The sequence below is a fragment of the Euleptes europaea genome, chromosome 15 (genome assembly GCF_029931775.1).
Source record: "Euleptes europaea isolate rEulEur1 chromosome 15, rEulEur1.hap1, whole genome shotgun sequence".
In the NCBI taxonomy this organism is placed as follows: Eukaryota; Metazoa; Chordata; class Lepidosauria; order Squamata; family Sphaerodactylidae; genus Euleptes; species Euleptes europaea.
This window is the reverse complement of record NC_079326.1, coordinates 12,181,523-12,201,064: the sequence shown is the minus strand read 5'-3', so window position 1 is coordinate 12,201,064 and position 19,542 is coordinate 12,181,523. Positions and strand designations below refer to the sequence as shown.

The 19,542-nt window shown below is 41.9% G+C and overlaps 1 protein-coding gene across 1 annotated transcript in view; it reads left to right on the top strand.

Annotated features, from left to right (window-relative positions):
- Window positions 1–19,542, top strand: part of ADCY5 (adenylate cyclase 5) — a 288,285-nt gene that overhangs the window by 198,115 nt on the left and 70,628 nt on the right. Inside the window, exons 4-8 of the mRNA XM_056861373.1 lie at window positions 125–236; window positions 386–513; window positions 9,175–9,333; window positions 10,767–10,908; window positions 16,839–16,979. Coding sequence (XP_056717351.1) covers window positions 125–236; window positions 386–513; window positions 9,175–9,333; window positions 10,767–10,908; window positions 16,839–16,979 — 682 coding nt within the window. The remainder of the gene's footprint in view (window positions 1–124; window positions 237–385; window positions 514–9,174; window positions 9,334–10,766; window positions 10,909–16,838; window positions 16,980–19,542) is intronic.

Sequence of the window (19,542 nt, the reverse complement as noted above, 5' to 3'; positions counted from 1 at the left end):
GTGATATTAATCTTCACATGTAAAATACTCTTATGGACAAGGTTCTTCTTGAATTAGTAAAAGATGAGGAAGATGAGCATTTATCTTTTTTTTCCCTTTCTCTCCTTATTTCCCACCCTTCTAGCATTCTATTTGCGGACATCGAGGGTTTTACCAGCCTGGCCTCCCAGTGTACTGCTCAGGAGCTGGTGATGACGCTGAATGAGCTCTTTGCCAGATTTGATAAACTCGCAGCTGTAAGTGGGGCTTGTTTGTGCTCTCCTTGGCACTCTTACTCTTTTGCAACAGCCGCCAACCGTCATGTTGCAGTCTGGATTTCTGCAAAATATTTACTCCTCTGTTAACAGCCTGAAATAAAAGTGCATATTTTCTCCCTGTTTTGTAGGAGAATCACTGTTTACGTATCAAAATCCTAGGTGACTGCTATTACTGTGTGTCCGGGTTACCTGAGGCAAGAGCAGACCATGCACACTGCTGTGTCGAAATGGGAGTGGATATGATAGAGGCCATCTCGTAAGTACCACATTCCCCAACAACGGGGAATGAAGAAAAGCAACTGCCTCTCTGTGTGTTTCTAGTTAGTATTATACGTTGTAAAGCATCAACTTGTGCCTATTTGTTTATATCAAGTTAGCGGTGACCAGATATTGGGGTATAACAGGAGAGGAAGAGCTTGGAACGCTTGTGCAGTAACAATGGATGAGGTATCAGTTATGACAGCTTCGTTTGCAGGAGTAGCTATATGCTGAGTAAACATGCCACCCCTGCACTCAGCAAGAGTGCTTGTATTGCTGTGTTCCTCCGCCTGTCCCTCTTAAAGGATCAGAAGTCATCTGAACTCTGGCTGTGAAGTCTTCAGCTTCCAGCACTGGGAACTGCTGGAGAGTGTTTACTTGTGTTTTTTACACTTGCTGCACTCCAGGTTTGGTAGTAAAACAGTGAACTGGGGAAGTTTTGCACAGACAGGCCCTTTGTGTAATGTACTTTTCCACAGGCTGTGTAGTCTGACGTACATGAGGAAAGCTCATGTCCGGTGCCTCCAGGATGATACTGACAAAGGCAACTTTTGAGCAAGAGAAAAGTAATTAGCGGCCCATGCTTGTAAGGCTTATTCTCCTGTACATATGAACAGGATTGCAGGCAGAATTATAGTCCCCCTGGCTGTTAAGATGTGCCTGGGCTCTCCATGCTGTTCATGTGATCTCATGGAAGCACTGCTTTGAGTGAGGTTGCCAGTTGCCCTGGAGGAAAATGTTCTGGCTCTTTATGAGAGGCTGATTAGAATGTTATTTAGCATATGATGTTATTTTCCTCCATGCTGTGAAAAGCTTCAGCTGCCCATTTCCACACGCTGTCCCTTTGTTAACGGGACAGGACATTTTTCTCCAGGCCTCCTGACAACCTTAGGTCTGAGCTATTTGCTTAGATGACAACTGGTGTGGACTTTGGCTTATTATGGCTTGAACAGAGTTCTTATGTATTTATTTGGTATTAAAAGAGTAGGAGCTGCAGATAAATTAATGCCTAGTGAAGGGGTTCATTGGACAACTTAGTGGTACTCTGTAAGGCTTAATCAAGTGCCTGTGTATGATGGGTCTTGGAAGAAGCTGTATGATAAGACACCCAGTGTGGATATGTAACAACACTATAATCCATTGCATTTTCTGTTGTTATGAATTTCTTTTGATTAAGAAGGGCCTCCACATGGTTTAAAACTTGTGATTTTAAACAATGGTCATTTATTGTCGAAGGCTTTCATGGTCAGAGTTCATTGGTTCTTGTAGGCTATCCGGGCTGTCTTGGTATTTTCTTTCCTGACGTTTCTCCAGCAGTTGGGGCCGGCATCTTCAGAGGAGTAACACTGAAGGACAGTGTCTCTCAGTGTCAAGTGTGTAGGAAGAGTAATATATAGTCAGAAGGGGGTTGGGTTTGAGCTGAGTCATTGTCCTGCAAAGTTTTAAAGGTAATGTGCAAATCATTGTCCTGTAAGAATCAAGATAATGTGCTAATGAGGGTGTGGTATGTTAATATGGAACCATTGTATCCTGAAGTGGTCTGTTAATGTGTGAAATCCAAAGCTAATCCGCATGGCTATTGTGGACTGTAGTCTTTGTTAGTCTGGAGGTTTTCAGGACAGGAAGCCAAGCCTTATTCATTCTTAAACTCTCTTCTTTTCTGTTAAAGTTGTGCTGATGTTTATGAATTTCAATGGCTTCTCTGTGTAATCTGACAAAATAGTTGGTAGAATTGTCCAGTCTTTCAGTGTCTTGGAATAAGACCCTGTGTCCTGTTTGTGTCAGTCCATGTTCAGCCACTGCTGATTTCTCAGGTTGGCCCAGTCTGCAGTATCTTTCATGTTCTTTTATCCTTGTTTGTATGCTGCGTTTTTTTGTCCCGATGTAAACTTGTCCACAACTGCAAGGTATACGATATACTCCTGCAGAGGTGAGGGGGTCTCTTTTGTCTTTTGCTGATCGTACCATCTGTTGTATTTTCTTGGTGGGTTTAAACACTGTAGGTTATGTTTTTTCAAAAGTTTCTCCATCCTATCAGTGACTCATTTAATAAATGGCAAGAATACCTTTCCTATGGGAGACTGTTTTTCCTGGGTTTTGTGATTTTTGTTTGGTTTAATGAAATCAGAAGGGCCATTGGTTACCCTGTAGGGTTTTTAAGTTACCCTGTAGGGTTACCCTGTAGGCAAGGCAAGGCAAGAGATGAACACAGGTGGTTTGCCATTACCTGTCTCTGTCCAGGACTTCCTTGGTGGTCTCCCATCCAAGTACTAACTGATCAGTAAATCCTGAATATTGCCAGGATTTTTCGGGATCACTTTTTCAGTTTCCCGAAATACTGATAATGCTCAGGTGTATCTGAATGCACACCTCTAGAGCTCTCTCCATTCATCACAGGAAAGGCAGGAGGAACAGAAAGCCTCTCCCTGCAGATTTAGTAAAGAGAGAAGATTGTTAAATGCTGTTCGTTCTGCACAAAGCAGGATCCAGGTTTTTGAAAGTGCCAAGGAACAATTTGTAAACCAAACTGGAGTGTACTTCATCGCCAGTCTGCATGCTCACTTCAATACAAACTGCTCCATATAGAGAAAACTGTGCCTTACTTGTGGCAATCCCTCCATTGGGAGAGCTATTGTGTAGCATTATCTAGAGGTGACAAAATAATGGATGAATCAGACACATTTTCCCCAAATAAGCTAGCGAGAGTTTTGCTAGAAAACATTGCTTGCTTTGTTGCACAAGTTGAAAGGAGCTGTCTTTGCACATGGCCCTCTTTAATTTCCCAGTGTGGACTGATTGGAGGTGTGAGCATACACCTTTTCCCTCTTCTACACACTTCAGGTTATCTGTGATGTGAGGACATTACACAGGCAGCCTTTTATCTGAGCTCCCAATTTACCGAGTAAGAACCATGAGAAGAACGTAAGAGGAGCCCTGCTGGATCAAACCAGTTGTTTATCTAGTTGAACATCCTGGAGGGCCAGCAGACAGGACACAGAGGCCAAGGCCTTCCCCTGATGCTGCATTGTAGCACTGGTATTCAGAGGTTTACTGCGTCTGAAGATGGAGGCTCCCTTTAATCCCCATGGCTAGTACCACTGATGGACTTATCTTCCATGAATTTGTCTTTTTACAGGGTCACATACAACAAGATATCCCAATGTATGGTTGTACTTACGAAACCATTACATGTTATTTGAGGGTCATGGTAAAGGAGAGGTTGTGCATCAACACCTCTGCCATGGCAGGGAAATCGACAGCCAGGTGACTGTATGAACTGGACTGTAGTCAGTGGGATTCTTCTCCACAACTGTACTGTTCTTAAAGACTTTGTGCGTGCAATACTTTCAGGCTCTTTCGTGGTGATAAAAGGAAAGGAACAGAGCCAGGATGGGAGATACTTGCTGTTGTTCCATTACTATTTGAACAGGGTACTCTCAAAAGAGAGCTCTACCTTTCAGTGCACACATTATACGTTCCCCCCCCCCAAAAAAAGCATCAAACTCTAGCAGTTGTTGGGTGACTGGGTGTGGTGCTAAAACCCTTCCTAAAACTGTACAATATGCAGAAAATTAAAAAGCTCAAGGCTCCAAGATGAAGTTGAAAATCAGTGCAATAAGCTGAACTGAGTGATAGCAGAATAGCAGAGCCTTTTTTAGTTCTGGGAAGATTAATATACATGACTACAATGAGTTACAGTTGAGGTCAGTTCATGTGCATGGATGTATTTTACTCTGAGCTGAGATTCAAAAATGTCTGTTCTTGGCAAAGTGATTATAGCTGAAACCCTAAGCACACTTACCAAAGTTTAAGCCCCCACTGAAGACAACAGGACTTAATTTAAGGTTGACACACTTTGATTGCACTGTACTTGTGTGCTCTGTCAGAAACCTGAATGCTGAGTTCCACCCCACCTGGGCTGCAGGATGGATTCTGGCTGAATCAAGACAGTTACTAGACCTTGGTCCCACAGATTTCCGGTTGATTTGAGAATCTGATCCAGTGTTTGTCTGCAAGCCTTTTAAGGCTAGAACCATACTTGTTCCTGGTTTTGTAAAGATTTCTGAAATAGTGAAAGCTAAAAAAAATCTAACATTTTTAAAGAGACTGAAATGTAATTTTAAAATATGACAAGCATCAGTAAAGGGGTTGAAGGACAGTGGTAATTAACTTACGCAGACAGAGGTGTTTACTGTTAAACTAATGAACATGGTTTTTTAAAGATTGTTTGCAAAGCTATGAAGCCAAGCATAGGAGTATTATACTATCATAAGGGTTATACCCTTCTATGTCTACTAATTTCAATGGACTTAGATGGGTGTAACCCTAAGGTTACCAACCGCCAGGGGCACCTTGAGATCTCCCCTATTACAGTTGATCTCTAGATGACCAAGACCAGTTCCCCTGGAGAAAATGGCTGCTTTGGAGGGATGACTCCATGGCATTATACCCTGCTGAGGACACTCCCCTCCCCAAACCTCCAGCCCTCAAATCTCTAGTATTTCCCTTTCCAGATCTGGCAACCCTGTGTAATCCTGCTGAGGAGAGCACTGTTAATGATTCTTGTAGGGTCTTTATTTGTTTAAAACATTTCTTTGCTGCCTTTCCTCCTAAATAGGGTTCACAAGGCAGCAAACATCAAACTTTAAAACATTTCAACATTAAAAGCATTTACAAATAAAGTATAAATACAATGATTCAATAAAAACACTAAACAGACAACGCCAAAAACCAGGGAGGAGGCCACTAGCAGTTATAATGGGTAAGCTAAGCGAAATTTTTTAAAAAAGGTCTCCACCTCTCTGGGTAGGGAGTTCCAAAGTTTCAGCACCATGACCCAGAAGGCCCTTTCTCGGGTTGCCACCCTTCTAGTCTCAGACGGCGAAGGCACCCACAGCAGGGCATCCACAAATGACTCGAGTGGACAGCTGGATTCATATGGGAGAGGGCGGTCCTTCAGGTATGGTGGCCTCAAGCCATATTTTTGTGATCTCACTGTGGTAATGAAGTAAATCTCTGTACCCACGTGAATTGCAGAATGTAACACAACTTCTTTATTGCAATTAAAAACAGACTAGCACAGAAATTGAAAACAAGAAAAGAGAACCATCCAGAGGGTGGAGTTTTCTTCCAATCCATAATTAGGTTCCAGTTAACTCTTTAGTATCAATTTTACTGCACACATAGAGGGCTTTAAAGATCAATACCAGCATCTTGAATCGCGCCCAGAAACAAATTGGGAGCCTGGGTAGACAGAACAAGACTGGAATGTTATGATCCCTATGCTGCCATCATGTCAACTTTCTGTCTGCAGCATTCTGTACTAACTGTACCTTCCAGACATTCTTCAGAGGCAGCTGCACATACAACACATGGAAATAATATAATCTAGATGTTACCAGGGCATGCATCCCAATGGCCAGATCTTTCTTACCCAGGAAGGGCCCCAGCTGGCTCACCAGCCAAAGTTGATGAAAGGCGCTCCTGTTTATCCAACAGGAGGCCCAGATCCTGGAGCACCCCCAAGCTGCAAACCTGGTTCTTTAAGTGGAGTGCAACCCCTTCCAGAACAGGAGATAACCCATGTCCTGGGTTAGACCTTCTCCCTACCAGTAGCCCCTCCATTTTTCTGGGATTAAGTTTCAGTTTATTATCCCTCATCCATCCACAGCCTCCCTGGGATCTGCTGGGAACACAAAAGAGAGCTGAGTGTTATTTGCATATTGGTTCGGGCAACTCAGCCGAAATCTTTAAATGACCTTGCCCAGTGGCTTCATGTAGATGTCGAAAAGCATTTGGGGGTGGTGGTGTGATGGAACCTTGCAGTACCCCTTAGGCCAGAGTATCAGTCCCCTGTAAAGACAGTGGATGAATACAAAGTTCTAGCAGTCTACATCTGTCTTTCATTACCTTAGGTGAGGAGAGTTCCTACTCATTTCCCCCCTTCTCCATCAACAGAAGTTAATCCTTCTTACCATTTGGGGTAGGTTTGCAAATAGAAAATATCTGGAACTAGGCTGGCCAACTGGCCTGGAGAAAAATGTCCTGCCCCTTCAATAGAGGTTTAAACAGGATGTTATTGACCAGATATTTTATTTACCTCCATGCCATGAAAAACTTCAACTACCCATTTCCACACAGGACATTTTTCTCCAGGCCAGTTGGCAACCACATACAGAACTGCTGTGCCTTTTTTGTTACCATGACCTTGGTCATTATCACTTCCTTGGTGTGACCCTGCTATCTTTTACTATTCCCAGATAGTATCATATTATTCCAAGCAATTAACAACAGCGCTTAGAAAAAGCTGTCATATCTGTGAGGGAAGCACGCTGGCTTTCATGAGAAGGCTCCTTTTCCCTTTAAAATGGCCAATACCTGCCCTGTGTGTGTGTAAAGTACCTTCAAGTCGCAGCCAACTTATGGCGACCCCCTTTTGGGGTTTTCAGGGCAAGAGACTAACAGAGGTGGTTTGCCAGTGCCTTCCTCTGCACAGCAACCCTGGACTTCCTTGGTGGTCTCCCATCCAAATACTCACCAGGGCTGACCCTGCTTCGCTTCTGAGATCTGACGAAATAAGCCCTTATAAACAGACTGAAAATAGGGTAACACCAGCTGCCTAAGGAATTTCGACAAAAGGATCCCAGGTTTAGATGCTGTCATCCACAACCCCAGACCAATTCATGCTATTATTTCACTCTATATCTCAAAAAAATACACGTTTACATTCAACATAGATAAAGACTGAAGTAACATTTCTAGAGCAGAGGTCCCATTTAGAAATTTAGCCCCTCCCCCCCTTTGCAAGGTTGAACATAGCAGGCTTACAGCAGAAGCCTGCTATGTATGGCTAATTGGCTGGCACCAAGAGAGCTTTCCCTACTCCTCCCATCCTTGGAGGAGTTTTCAACTTTTAAGAAGTTTCCATTTTTGTTGTGAGAATGGGCAGCTGAAGTTTTTCATGGTATAGCATGGAGTTATACCACCTGTTAAATAAAATCTATTGGGGCTCTATTAAAACGATAGGATATTTTCTCCAGTCTTGTTGGTAACACTACTTTGAAACACTGTTTAAAAGTTGACTGCCTGCCTGAAGCTTAAGAGGAGGAGCAAAACTTGTAACTGAGTCAGCATTCAGTTTATTGTTATGCAGTGTCTGGTGACGTTGTGAGTAGTATTGTGGCTTTCAGACCAACGATGAGTATTTCCTTCCGTATGGAATTAAACATAGATATAGTTAATAGCTCCTCCTGTGATCAAGACTGGGTCTGTTTGCATGTAGCAGGAGTCCTGTAATGAGAGAAAGTGTAATATGTACATTTTAAATGAATAAATGTGCAGGAAATATCATATTTGGATTACCGGCATCTTCAAAATTGTAATGATTCCGTTTTTATAGTGTTTATTTTATTGAAGTTGCATATTTATTTAAGGAATAAACATACATCTTAAGCTAAATTAGGGAAATTGAAGTAACTAGTCAATGCCTGTAGACTGTTTGCCTGATCTGAAATTTTATGAAATTTAATATTTGTAACAATATATAACTGCCTGGAGGGAAAACAATGTCCTGTTCCTTTAGCAGAGGGTTAATGAGATGTTGTTCACCGTGTGATGTTGCTTACCTCCATTCCATGAAAAGTTCCAGCTGTCTGTTTCCATATGAGAAACCTCTGTTAAATGGACGGGTCATTTTTTTTTCTCTCCAGGCTGTTGGCAATGCTATGCAGGAAAGGGGAAGTACTAGGGAGACAGGACAAATGATAGCACCAAAATCATTTGGTGACCAGGGTGTAGTGATTTTTCACCCATTATTGGATCTGGCCTCTGATCTCTGGTCTTTCTGGTGAACGTCTTGTTCATCCAGCTGATCATTTTCGTCTGCACCACAACCATCCCGGAAATCGCCTAGCTGTGGCTGTTCCCCACAACAGCCACAGCGTGTCCAGCAGCAGTAATCCAAAGCAAGCATTTAGGGTCCTTCAAGGCCAAGAGTCGCCTCGTGGCAGCCTCCCTAATCCCTAGATATAATTTCCTTGCAAAATCGCTGCATTCTTCCAAGTCAACTTTTGCCCTAAAAGGCAAAATCCCACCAAGTGTTCCAATGATAATTTTGGGAGCAAACTCAGGGACATCTGAGAACTCATTAGCATCGGAGCCTGCTGGGAGTAACTGGAGAGGACGGGGCTGTCTGATGTTCTACGGTAGCAGCTTGAGAGCTCTTGCTTCAGACATTTTTTTCACATGTATATTATGTTTCATTTGTGGAACATTTGATGCTTGGTGCCATGCAGGCAGATTGAAAGCTCTGAAGTCATTTCCTTTTTCTCTTTGCAACATGGTTATTATGCTTCACGAGGCCCTGAGAGCGGGCAAGTTGTGTCCAGCTATGGTATGGAAGCCAGAGACCAGTGCTTTTTTTTTTCACGAGGTCTGAACTCTGAACTGGCAGCAACTCTGAAGGACACCGCCTTCCAACTGTTGTGCTCCTCGTCTAGCCAGCCTTGTCACAGAACAGAACAGTGCGTCTGCTTTGTTTCACTGCAACATGACAATATTTGTAGCACTGTATTTTATATGTTCACATCATTTTTTTTAGGAATTATTTATTCTACATTCAGATTTGCGTCTTCCCTCTTTTCCTTGTGTGCTTTCTCAGATTAGTGCGGGAGGTGACGGGTGTCAACGTGAATATGCGCGTCGGGATCCACAGCGGGAGAGTTCACTGTGGAGTCTTGGGCCTCAGGAAATGGCAGTTTGATGTGTGGTCAAACGATGTTACTTTAGCCAATCACATGGAAGCAGGAGGCAAAGCAGGGTAAGAGGGTCCTACTCTCAGTGTCACCATATCACAGTCCACCTGTTTGTTTTGTTTTGCTCTGGAAATAGGGTTTCATGTTAGTAAGCCCGCCAATTATATATCTGCATACAAGATGGCTAGGTATCTAGATAACCTAGAGATACCTTCTCAACGCCGCGTTTTTTTATTAGCTAGGGTTAATGCATTCCCATCTAGGATGCTCTTAGGCCGATACCTCCAGATCCCTAGACATGAACGCCTATGCACATGCGGTTTAAACTTGTTAGATACAATTGACCACATCCTTTTAGATTGCCTCTTCTATGTGACTCTGCAGGATAAACTGCTATCTACTTTGCTCCAGTACAAGACATACAGGAGTAATGAAGTGAAATACAAATTTCTTTTGGGTGACCATGATCCTAAAATTACGGCTACCGTGGGTGAATTTCTTACAGGAGTTCTTAAAGAACAAGAAAAGTTTTATTAACCCGACTTGTAACTTATATGTATTGCCCTTTGGAGGTATATTGTTGTTGTTTTTCTATCTCTGTCTTTTGGTATGCCAATAAAGGTTAATGAAATGAAATGAAATGCTCTGGAAATAGGGTTTCATGTTAGTAAGCCCGCCAATTATATATCTGCATACAAGAAGCATGAAGGATGGAAGCAGTATGTGTAGTGGTTAGAATATCCTACCACGATTTAGGATCTCAGAGACTCGGGTTCGAATTTCTAAAGGGCTAAAAGGTGGGGGGAGTGCGGGAGCTTACTGCTGGCATTTTAAAGCAGTGCTAGGTTCTGCCGCATCCATGGACTGGCTGCTGACAGAGCATTCACACAGAGGCTATGCTTGCAGTTACCAGTGCGGTTTCCCCTTTTAAGTCAGAGTAGAGGAAGTCAGAGCTGTGACTTGAAGGGGAAAGTCCCAGTAGACCCATCATGCTTGGAAACAGTTGTGTGGTAGCTCCCCAATAAAGTGAGAGCATGCTGTGTTCTACTCGGAGACAAATCCCTGTGTGGAAATAACCCTAATAATATTAATGGTAAGGCGGAGGTTTAAGGCATTGCATGAATAGATAACAGGATCAATGAATCACATATACTTTTAGTTGAGTTGTAGATGATAGACATTGGTGTCTTACAACTGAACATTTTGTATGTTAAGCATACAAAATAGTAGTATTTTTCTAGTGTTTTTACAGTCAATGTTTACTTCTTAATAGAAGGGCCTACGATAGCTATGTTTTCTTTTTGATTGTGCATATTTGTTCCACGCAAAGCAACATTTTTATGGGAAGATCCCAAGAGCAGGACAGAATCTTGCTGCAGTCTGACCATTGTAGCCTACGTAATATTTCCCAGGTTTAAACTGTTCATTGATTACTTGTTTGACTTTTTTAAAGTAACTAATGACTTTTATGATTTGGTTGCCTTTGTTTTCATTCAAGGCGGATCCACATAACAAAAGCTACGTTGAACTATCTGAATGGTGACTATGAAGTGGAGCTTGGTTTTGGAGGGGAGCGCAATGCTTATCTCAAGGAACACAGCATAGAGACCTTCCTCATTGTACAATGTAGCCAAAAAAGGGTAAGAAACAGCCATCGTGAGAAATGTATACGAGCAGTTCAAGCAGTGTATATGAGTAACTGGGACCAAGTGCTTCTAGGAGAAAGAAGCAATATAGAAAATTAACTCAAAAATCCCCAGACATGTCATATAATTCAAAATCTCTGTAGGCTAATAGGCTGATAGCCTTCAGAAACTCATGGTAGTGGTGGAGTCCTTATAAAGTAAGCTAATGTCTGCTCTTATTTTAAGTACATAAGACTTGTTTTATTGAATCAGACCTGGAGACCACTCAGTCTCACACTCTGTCTTTAAGAATGACCCAACCAGATATCCCTCTGTGAATTCATTACAGTGATGATGAAGAAAATGGAAATGTGGCAGTCAAACTGAATGTGATGAGATTCATGTGTTTTCTTAGAAGTGAAGTTGCTTCCTGACTCGAAGGCTACCTATCATGGAGCCAGGAAGCAGCACCATGAAAGGGGAGGAGGGATGTACTTGCTCCTACACATGCTGAACAGCTTCTGGTAGCAGCAGTACACATGTGCTGCTCTTGCTTCAATAACTGGCAGAAAGTCTCCACAGCCACCCCTTGGGGCTAGAAGGCAATGACTGGAGCAGCCCAGGCCTCCTGCGTCCTTCACTGTGGCCCCCCAAGCAATGACTCGGGATGCTTGGGCAGCGAACTGGCCCTGGTGGATAGATTCCTGCCTGGATCTAAATTACTCTATGAGGTAAAACTCCCAAGGCTTCCTCTGTGTCCAGGGCACTTTGTAGTAGATGGCCAGGCACTTTTTCTTCAATGGTCTGATGGTTGTGGCAATAAAAGGAATCTTATTTTGGTTAGCGGAGTGAAGTAAATTCTGCATCCCCCGTTAAGGAGTGAAGCGTCCGTGGGGCCCGTTTAGCCACAGACTGTATCAAAAGTACAACAGTGAATCTCACTTGCTGTCCCTCTCCCCTTACTCAATGTCTTTAAAAAACTTTATTGTTTGGCATATTCCCTATAGGAGCATTTTACCCTTCTGTAATGAAGTATAAGAAGGCCTCCCATCCCTCTCAACTTGTTGGCTAGAGAAATAAACATGGGCAGAGTTCCATTGCTTAACTTTTGCTTCCATTCCTCTTGGTTTTTTTCCCTTTCTTCTTCAATTACTTTCTTGTGTATGATTTGTTTAATGATGTGTCCATTTGAACCTATTCCAACAGTTTCCATAAAATAGCCATGTAATGGGTTCCTGTGAGTCGTGTCTGGGTTCCTGTTATTGACACAAAAGCATATAGTCAAGATAGCGGATGTTCCTTGCATGGAGACTATGGCTGGACATGTAATACTTATGGGCCAATAAAATACCTTCCAGTATAGAATAATAAAGGCTATTTTAGGATTTTGTCCTACTGGCTTTGGGGTTAGGGAGCCTGAGAGTTTCCTTGTGTAAGAGCAATTGCAGTGTATTGGAACAGAGATATTGACAATGACCTCTAAGTCAGAAACGACTCCCAACAACTCCTTGGAGGTTGAGTTAATTGTTTTCCAAATGGTGTCCCAGAAATTCATCCAGCTGAACAAACAAAATGACTTGCATGTGATCCTTCTATAAAGCATTATCATCTATTTTGGTTTTCATGAGCTTCAGCCCAGTTTAAGCAAGTCCAGTTCATATGGGCTTACAGCTGTGATCTTGCTATCAAAAACAAAAACAAATGAGTCTGGAATGTACCACATAGCGAAACTGGAAAGGCGAAGTCCTCATTAGATTTGTCACAGTATCGCAGGTCAGTCAGAGATCAACTTACACACAAGTACTGAGCAACTTGTCTGCAAGTTAGCCCAGCAAAACCAAGCACGTCAATCAAAAGGAAGACCAAAGGTACCTAGAGAAAGAACGGTCAGATACAAAAAGATGTTAATTTGATCTCTACTGTATTATCTGCTTTCTCTACCCTGCTTGCAATCTATTCCTATGCAGTACTTGCCATATGTATTTTCTTTGCTCTGTGTTGATGAAGCATATTTGTGGTAAGTAAGTAATTCAGATGGGGAGAATTTATGTGCTAACACATAGCTAAATTAGCTTGGCCCTGGTCCATAGTAATACATTCACATAAAAAACAAAAGGACCAGTATCAATGGACAAAATATTTCTGAGACTGTACCATAAGTTTCCCTTCCAGAAACGGTTTAAGTGCTTGTAAGTTGGCCTTTAAATCATTTAGATGTTGCAGAAGAAACAAATTACATAAACACAGTGACCTATATACATTTTTAGCGTTAAAGTACAAAAGTGCAGATTTTTCTCTAAGAGGTACTGTAATTAGTCTTCTTTAAATTCTTAAAAATAAATATGATATACTCTATAATCTGTGAGTCCAAGGAAAGGCTGGTTGTCACTTCTGAATAGATAATAATTGGAATCCTGATCCTTGATCAATTAGTTGGGAGGTGATTAACCCCAGTGGAGGTTAGTGTTAATTTAAACTGGCATAAAAGGCTGTAGTTTCTATGGCTTAATTTTTAGATTGGCTACAATGTTCTGGTAGAAAGGAGTGCTCTGCATTTTTTCCAAGAGGTTGATGACCTCGTTTGTCAGCAACTGAAGTTGGAAGCGTTTCTGCCAAGAAGTTTTACAATTGACAGCAAAGTTGGCTTGTTTGCAGAGGGTGCTTTATTTAGCATAAGCAGTTTGGCTCACAGATGTCAACACAGCCCTTTCTCATGCCGTTTTTATCTGGTACACGCTGTAGCAGACCCAGATCAGTTCATTATGACCTAAAATATGCAAAATTGCAAGAGTTCTCTTTATTTGCATTGTTTACGTGCCACATTATAAGATGTACTAAATCAACCAATAAAAGCAATCACAGCCAGCCAGTAAAACTAACTGCAATATAGCACTAAGAAAAAACGTTAAACATTAAAAAAACTAATTTAGCAATAGATAAAATATAAGCAGGATAAAAATAAATATAAAATTAATTTAGCAGCAATAAAATCTAAAGAATTCCAGCCACACAGTAGTCATTAACAGCCTGAGAGAATGAAAACATTTTCCAACTGACAGTGAAAATGTAACAAAGAGGCAGTAGGCATATAGTGTATAGGCATGAACACCCATGAAGCTGCCCTATATCACTGATCTATCCAGGTTAGTAGTTCTATCTGGCTGGCAGCAGTTCTCCAGAGCCTCAGGTAGAGGTCTTTCATGTCGCCTACTACCTGGTCCTTTTAACTGGAGGTGCTGGGGTTGAACCTGGAAAGTTCTCATGCAAAGCAGATGCTCCACTATGGACCTATGGGTCCTCCTATAACAATGGAGTCTAGTTCCACAGGTGAGGTGCCACCACAAAAAACACCTCTCCTCATATGAGCTGTTTTAACATTTAAGGTATTTTGGTTCTTGTAGGTTATCCGGGCTGTGTAACCGTGGTCTTGGTATTTTCTTTCCTGACGTTTCGCCAGCAGCTGTGGCAGGCATCTTCAGAGGAGTAACACTGTCCTTCAGTGTTACTCCTCTGAAGATGCCTGCCACAGCTGCTGGCAAAACGTCAGGAAAGAAAATACCAAGACCACGGTTACACAGCCCGGATAACCTACAAGAACCCATGAACTCTGACCGTGAAAGCCTTCGACAATATTTAAGGTATTTATCTATATGAAGTCAGAATGTTATCTAGCTAGCTAGCTATTTATTTATTTATAGTCCTCCTTTCTCACAGGGACTCAAGTCACATTGCACATAGTGACTCAGTACAAACAACAAAATGGGGCATTCAATAACTAATTCATTAGGATATCAAGTCTGAAAGCACCAGAAAGAAATGGAACCATAGCATAAGTAGCATAGTCATGCTGCATACCTATTCTCTCTAGTATCAGAGGAGCATGCCTATTATTTTGGGTGTGGTGGAACACGGGCAGGATGGTGCTGCTGCAGTCGGCTTGTTTGTGGCTTCCTAGAGGCACCTGGTTGGCCACTGTGTGACCAGACTGCTGGTCTTGATGGGCCTTGGTCTGATCCAGCGGGGCCTTTCTTATGTTCTTATGTTCTGAAGTATTAACATGCCACAGCGAGCTGTACATAAATTACATAATAGGATCCTACTTACAGTACTCAATACATTGCAGTATAGACCTCAAGTCCCAATCATTTATGCAAGTAAGTTTGTGAATAATTTGGAACGGTGCAGTCATATTACATGCACAGAAAAGCTCTCTTGAATAGTTCCATTTTGCAGAAGGCCATCATTTGCAGAAGGCCAGGAGACTGGGAGCTTTTCTGACCTTCTTGGGCAGGCCATTCCACAAAGTGGAATCCACAATGGAAAAAGCATGTGTACCAATAGTTGTTGATTTTGCCCATTTGCAGATTGGCACCTGCAAAGGCCCCTGTTGACATGAACAGAGTTCTCATGGTGCATAGAGAGAAAAGTGGTCCCATAAATAAGTGGGGCCAAGACCATGAAGAGCTTTGTATGTGATAGCCAATACCTTAAACTGAGCTCAGTAATAAATGGGCAGCCAATGGAGCATCTTTAGAATGGGAGTAATAGGCATGTTCCATCTAGCTCCCGTTAATAGTCAAGCTGCAGCATTCTAGACCAGTTGGAATTTCTGAGTTGATTCTGAGGGGAGACCAATGTTCAGTGCATTGCAGTAGCGTAGTCTTGATAATACTGTGGTCGGGTGGGTTCTGAATGTGGAAGGGTTGGAGGGCACTGCTCTAGGGTCATATAATTCTTGGTATTGCAGGACATGGCAGCATTCCTGCTTTTCCCACTTCCTGTTCCAGTGATGATGCAGCATCAAGATATGTTGGAAAACCTCAGGACATAGCAAGCTACTGTACTGACAGTAAATAAATACATGCTTAGTTTTTATACAGCATTTTTTTTAATACAAATGCTCATTTTTTGGGGGGGTAAATTGTTCTCTGTAACTCAGCGAAGGGCTTCATCACTGCAGAAAACTCTTTGCATGGCATCTCTTATCTCTTGATATGGAAGTATTTACAATGTAATGAAATATGGAAGTATTTATAATATAATGAAATGCGTTTCCTTTTATAGGCTGAAGGGTAGATTTATGGATGTTTTTTAGACTATTACTGATCGCAAAACTCCTAGTGAAGCTATAATAAAATTTATGGACAACATCACATTTATTGTTCAAGGCAATAAATAATGGATTGCTGATTAGCTCTTGTTTCTTTTTTGGCTTCAAATTAGATTTTTTAAATCTGTAGATATGTATTCAGTGTAAGATTAAAGGGCAGAAATAGAAAGAATAAGAGTGTAAAAAAAATCAATGTAGCTACTTAGAAAAGGGGAGAAGCCAACCAAAAATACAACTAAGTGACTTCATATTATTGTATTATTAGAATCATTTGAACATCCCTTTTGGTGGCTGTCCAGTGTTTCCTTAGCATTCTGTTACTAAGAAGTTCATATTTTGAGCTCTTTGAGATTAAACAATGTTTCTTTTATTCAGAAAAGAGAAGGGCATATGGCTGTCATGAGGTTTCACTATTCTTTGCTGATCTTTCTGTGATTTGGCTCTTGTTTAGCGTTTATATTTTATTGTGGCCATGTTCAGTTTTGTATGAGCGCAAATCAATTGCATTTTATTCACAAGCCAACTGTTTTGTTGCTGGGAATTGGTTTTTTAATTTATTTAATTCAGTTTATACCCCACCCTTTCCCGACAAATAGTTTTACAAGTTGGACTATGGCCATGTATGGGCAATCTCTAAAAATGGTGAATCTCAAACCTGTGATAATGTGGTATAAATGCTTAGTTGTTAGAATTAACGGCAATAAGACATTGATAAAATGAGCAGGCGAAGATTCTGTGCTGTTAGTCCTCGAGTAATATGCTGGCCAGAACCTTTTCAAAATGTATTAACACACTTCAGAAATCAATTTCTGTTATTGCTGTGTTTTTTTTCTAGAAAGATGAAAAAGCAACAATAGCCAAAATGAACCGTCAGCGTACTAATTCCATTGGCCACAATCCTCCACACTGGGGAGTGGATCGCTCCTTTTATAACCATCTTGGTACTAACCAAGTCTCCAAGGAGATGAAAAGAATGGTAAGGGTGTTCAGCTTTATCGAGCATGTGTTACAGTTATTGAAATGTGCATGTGTTTTTATAGAGACTATGACATTGTGGATGGCAAGCTGGATTGTACACACATGCATGCTTGATAGGCCTTCAGCTCATAAATGTTTAAGGCTGCTGACATGCCTGGAGAGAAATGTCCTGTCCTTCAGCAGAGGCTTACTGTGTGGAAATGGGCGCTGAAGCTTTTCATGGTATGGAGATAAATTACATCATCTGGTATTTGCTGCAGATCAAGTGGATATTAAAGAGACAGGTAGAGGGACCAGTTTCAAAGCTGGCAACCCTAGACTCCTCCAATTTGAACAGCAGCCTACTTCGAAGAAACAGCATCCATTACTTTCAGTCATTTTAAATTTAGATTAGAGACATAAGGGTTTTCCACTCAGTGATTGAACAGAGTTAGTGATTTAAACACAATCACAAATAAATGCAAAGACTTACTGAAGCAGGCAAGGACTATAATAGTGCAACTTTCCTAAGGTGCCTCAAAAAAACTCTTGAAATCAAAATGAACTATGAAGACTGTGAATAAAGACCATTCTTACCTCATCTTCAAACATTCTGGCCAGCAATAAACTAGCAGTCCTTTTCCAGCCCCTGTTAAGGGAAATATTTCTGGCTTCTACTTAAGCAAAACCCATCTCAGAGAGGGGGTCAGTGATGGTGGAACTGTGAATCTCCAAAAATAAATAAATTAAAGCTCCTTAGCAGAATTTTGGGGCTAAAAAAAACGGCTTCTTCATTTACCAAGAAAGGTTCTACCCTGCTCACCATATAGAGTTCTGATACCTCCTGGGATTGTATAATTTTGACCAAAATAAGATCTATCGGAGTTTCTTTGGAAGATTTGGCTCCAACTACTGAAGCCCACATTTTAAAAATTATTAAACAACGTCTCTTAGATATGGAGCTTCAAAAGATGCACCCAATCCAACCTTATGTTTGCTCTTCAGCAATGTTGGGACTTATGAATAAAATTGACAGTATTCCCCACTACTTTTACAATCTGGATATCCCTATCCTCCGTAGAGCATTCTCTCTTGCAAGGGTCAATGCCTTTCCATCAAGGATGCTGTATGGAAGGTACCACCAAATCCCAATACAGGAACGGATTTGTCCCTGTGGTTCCAACTCCCTGGATACAATTGAACACATACTGTTTGACTGTTCTCTATACAAAACATCCCATGGGAAATGATTAAAAAGTTGGTTATATTCAAAACATCACCTGTATAATAAAGTATAATGTCAATTTTTATTGAATGATTCAGTACCGGAGATTACTGAGGGTGTTGCCAATTTTCTAGTGGATGTGATGAAAGTGCAAAAACTTGCAAGCTCTGATATTTGATTATATTGTTCTTTGTTTTATTTCACTGATTTTATGTTTTATGATCCCTTTTGGTAACAATTGTAATAATTTTTATGCCATTAAAGGTTTATGATGATGATGATGATATAGAGTTCTGGACCTACCAAGGATGCAAAAAGAACAGGTTTAGGTTCTGCAATGGTGCTTGTGGCTGTAGGTTTTCCCCACCCCTCTCCTGCAGAAGCCCCCTCAAGACCACTGACAAGCTGCTACTGGAGATTTCATGGACAAAATGGGGTGTGGGATTGGGGCTGCTGTGAGGAGGAACCAAGCAAACATGTCATTTTTCTGATAGTGGTGTTTCCACTGAACCAAGGCTTCATTGGTAGAAGAGGGGACAGTTTCACCAAATTCCTTCTCATAACAGTTTCACATGCTACATGGAATTGTGTCCTTGAGGTTTCTGTGATCAGTGGCAGAACATCTGGCATGCATACTGACAGTTCCAGTCAGGGAGGAGGCCTGGACGCCAGTCGCTGGGCACTGCCATGGCAGCACCACCCCAGAACGCCGGCGGGGTCATCCGCTGGCGTCCCACCAGCGTAAAAAGCCGCGCCAGTGTCCCAGGAGATGTCCCGGCATCCCAGAAGGCGTTCCCAGGGCGGGCTGGGGGGAGGCGCTGCCATTAGGCAACTTCCTGTCCCCTTTCGCCCCGTGAATGCCGGCGCGGAGAAGAACGAGGCTGTGCCTGCTTTTTAGCAAGCGCAGCTTTGCTTTTCTCTTTGGGGCAAGAAGCCTCCGTTTTACAAAAGAAAGCCGCTTAAAGGCTTTTGTTTGTTTTTTGGCATGCAGGGAACGGCTTTAGGAGGCGGCACAGCTGCGCCTCTCCCTCGCCATTCCCCCACACCGAATCTCAGGAATGCGCTGTTGGAGTTTTAGCCAGGTTTAATATTTTTCATTTAAAAATTATAGCAACAAACTACATCAACAAAAGCAGCAATGACCAGAAAACAGCCTCACCTCATGTTGGGTCAGCATGTGAAGAAGGCTTTCCCAGAGGATCTCAAACTATGAGTAGAGGCAGTCTCTCAGATACACGAGCCCAAGGCTGTTAGGGCTTTAAGTCAGCATAGAGCATTGGGCCTGGAAACAAACCTTTAGCCAACAAAGTTGCTGCATCAAGGAGAGACATGATCCGTGCAGCAAATCCCAGCTAAT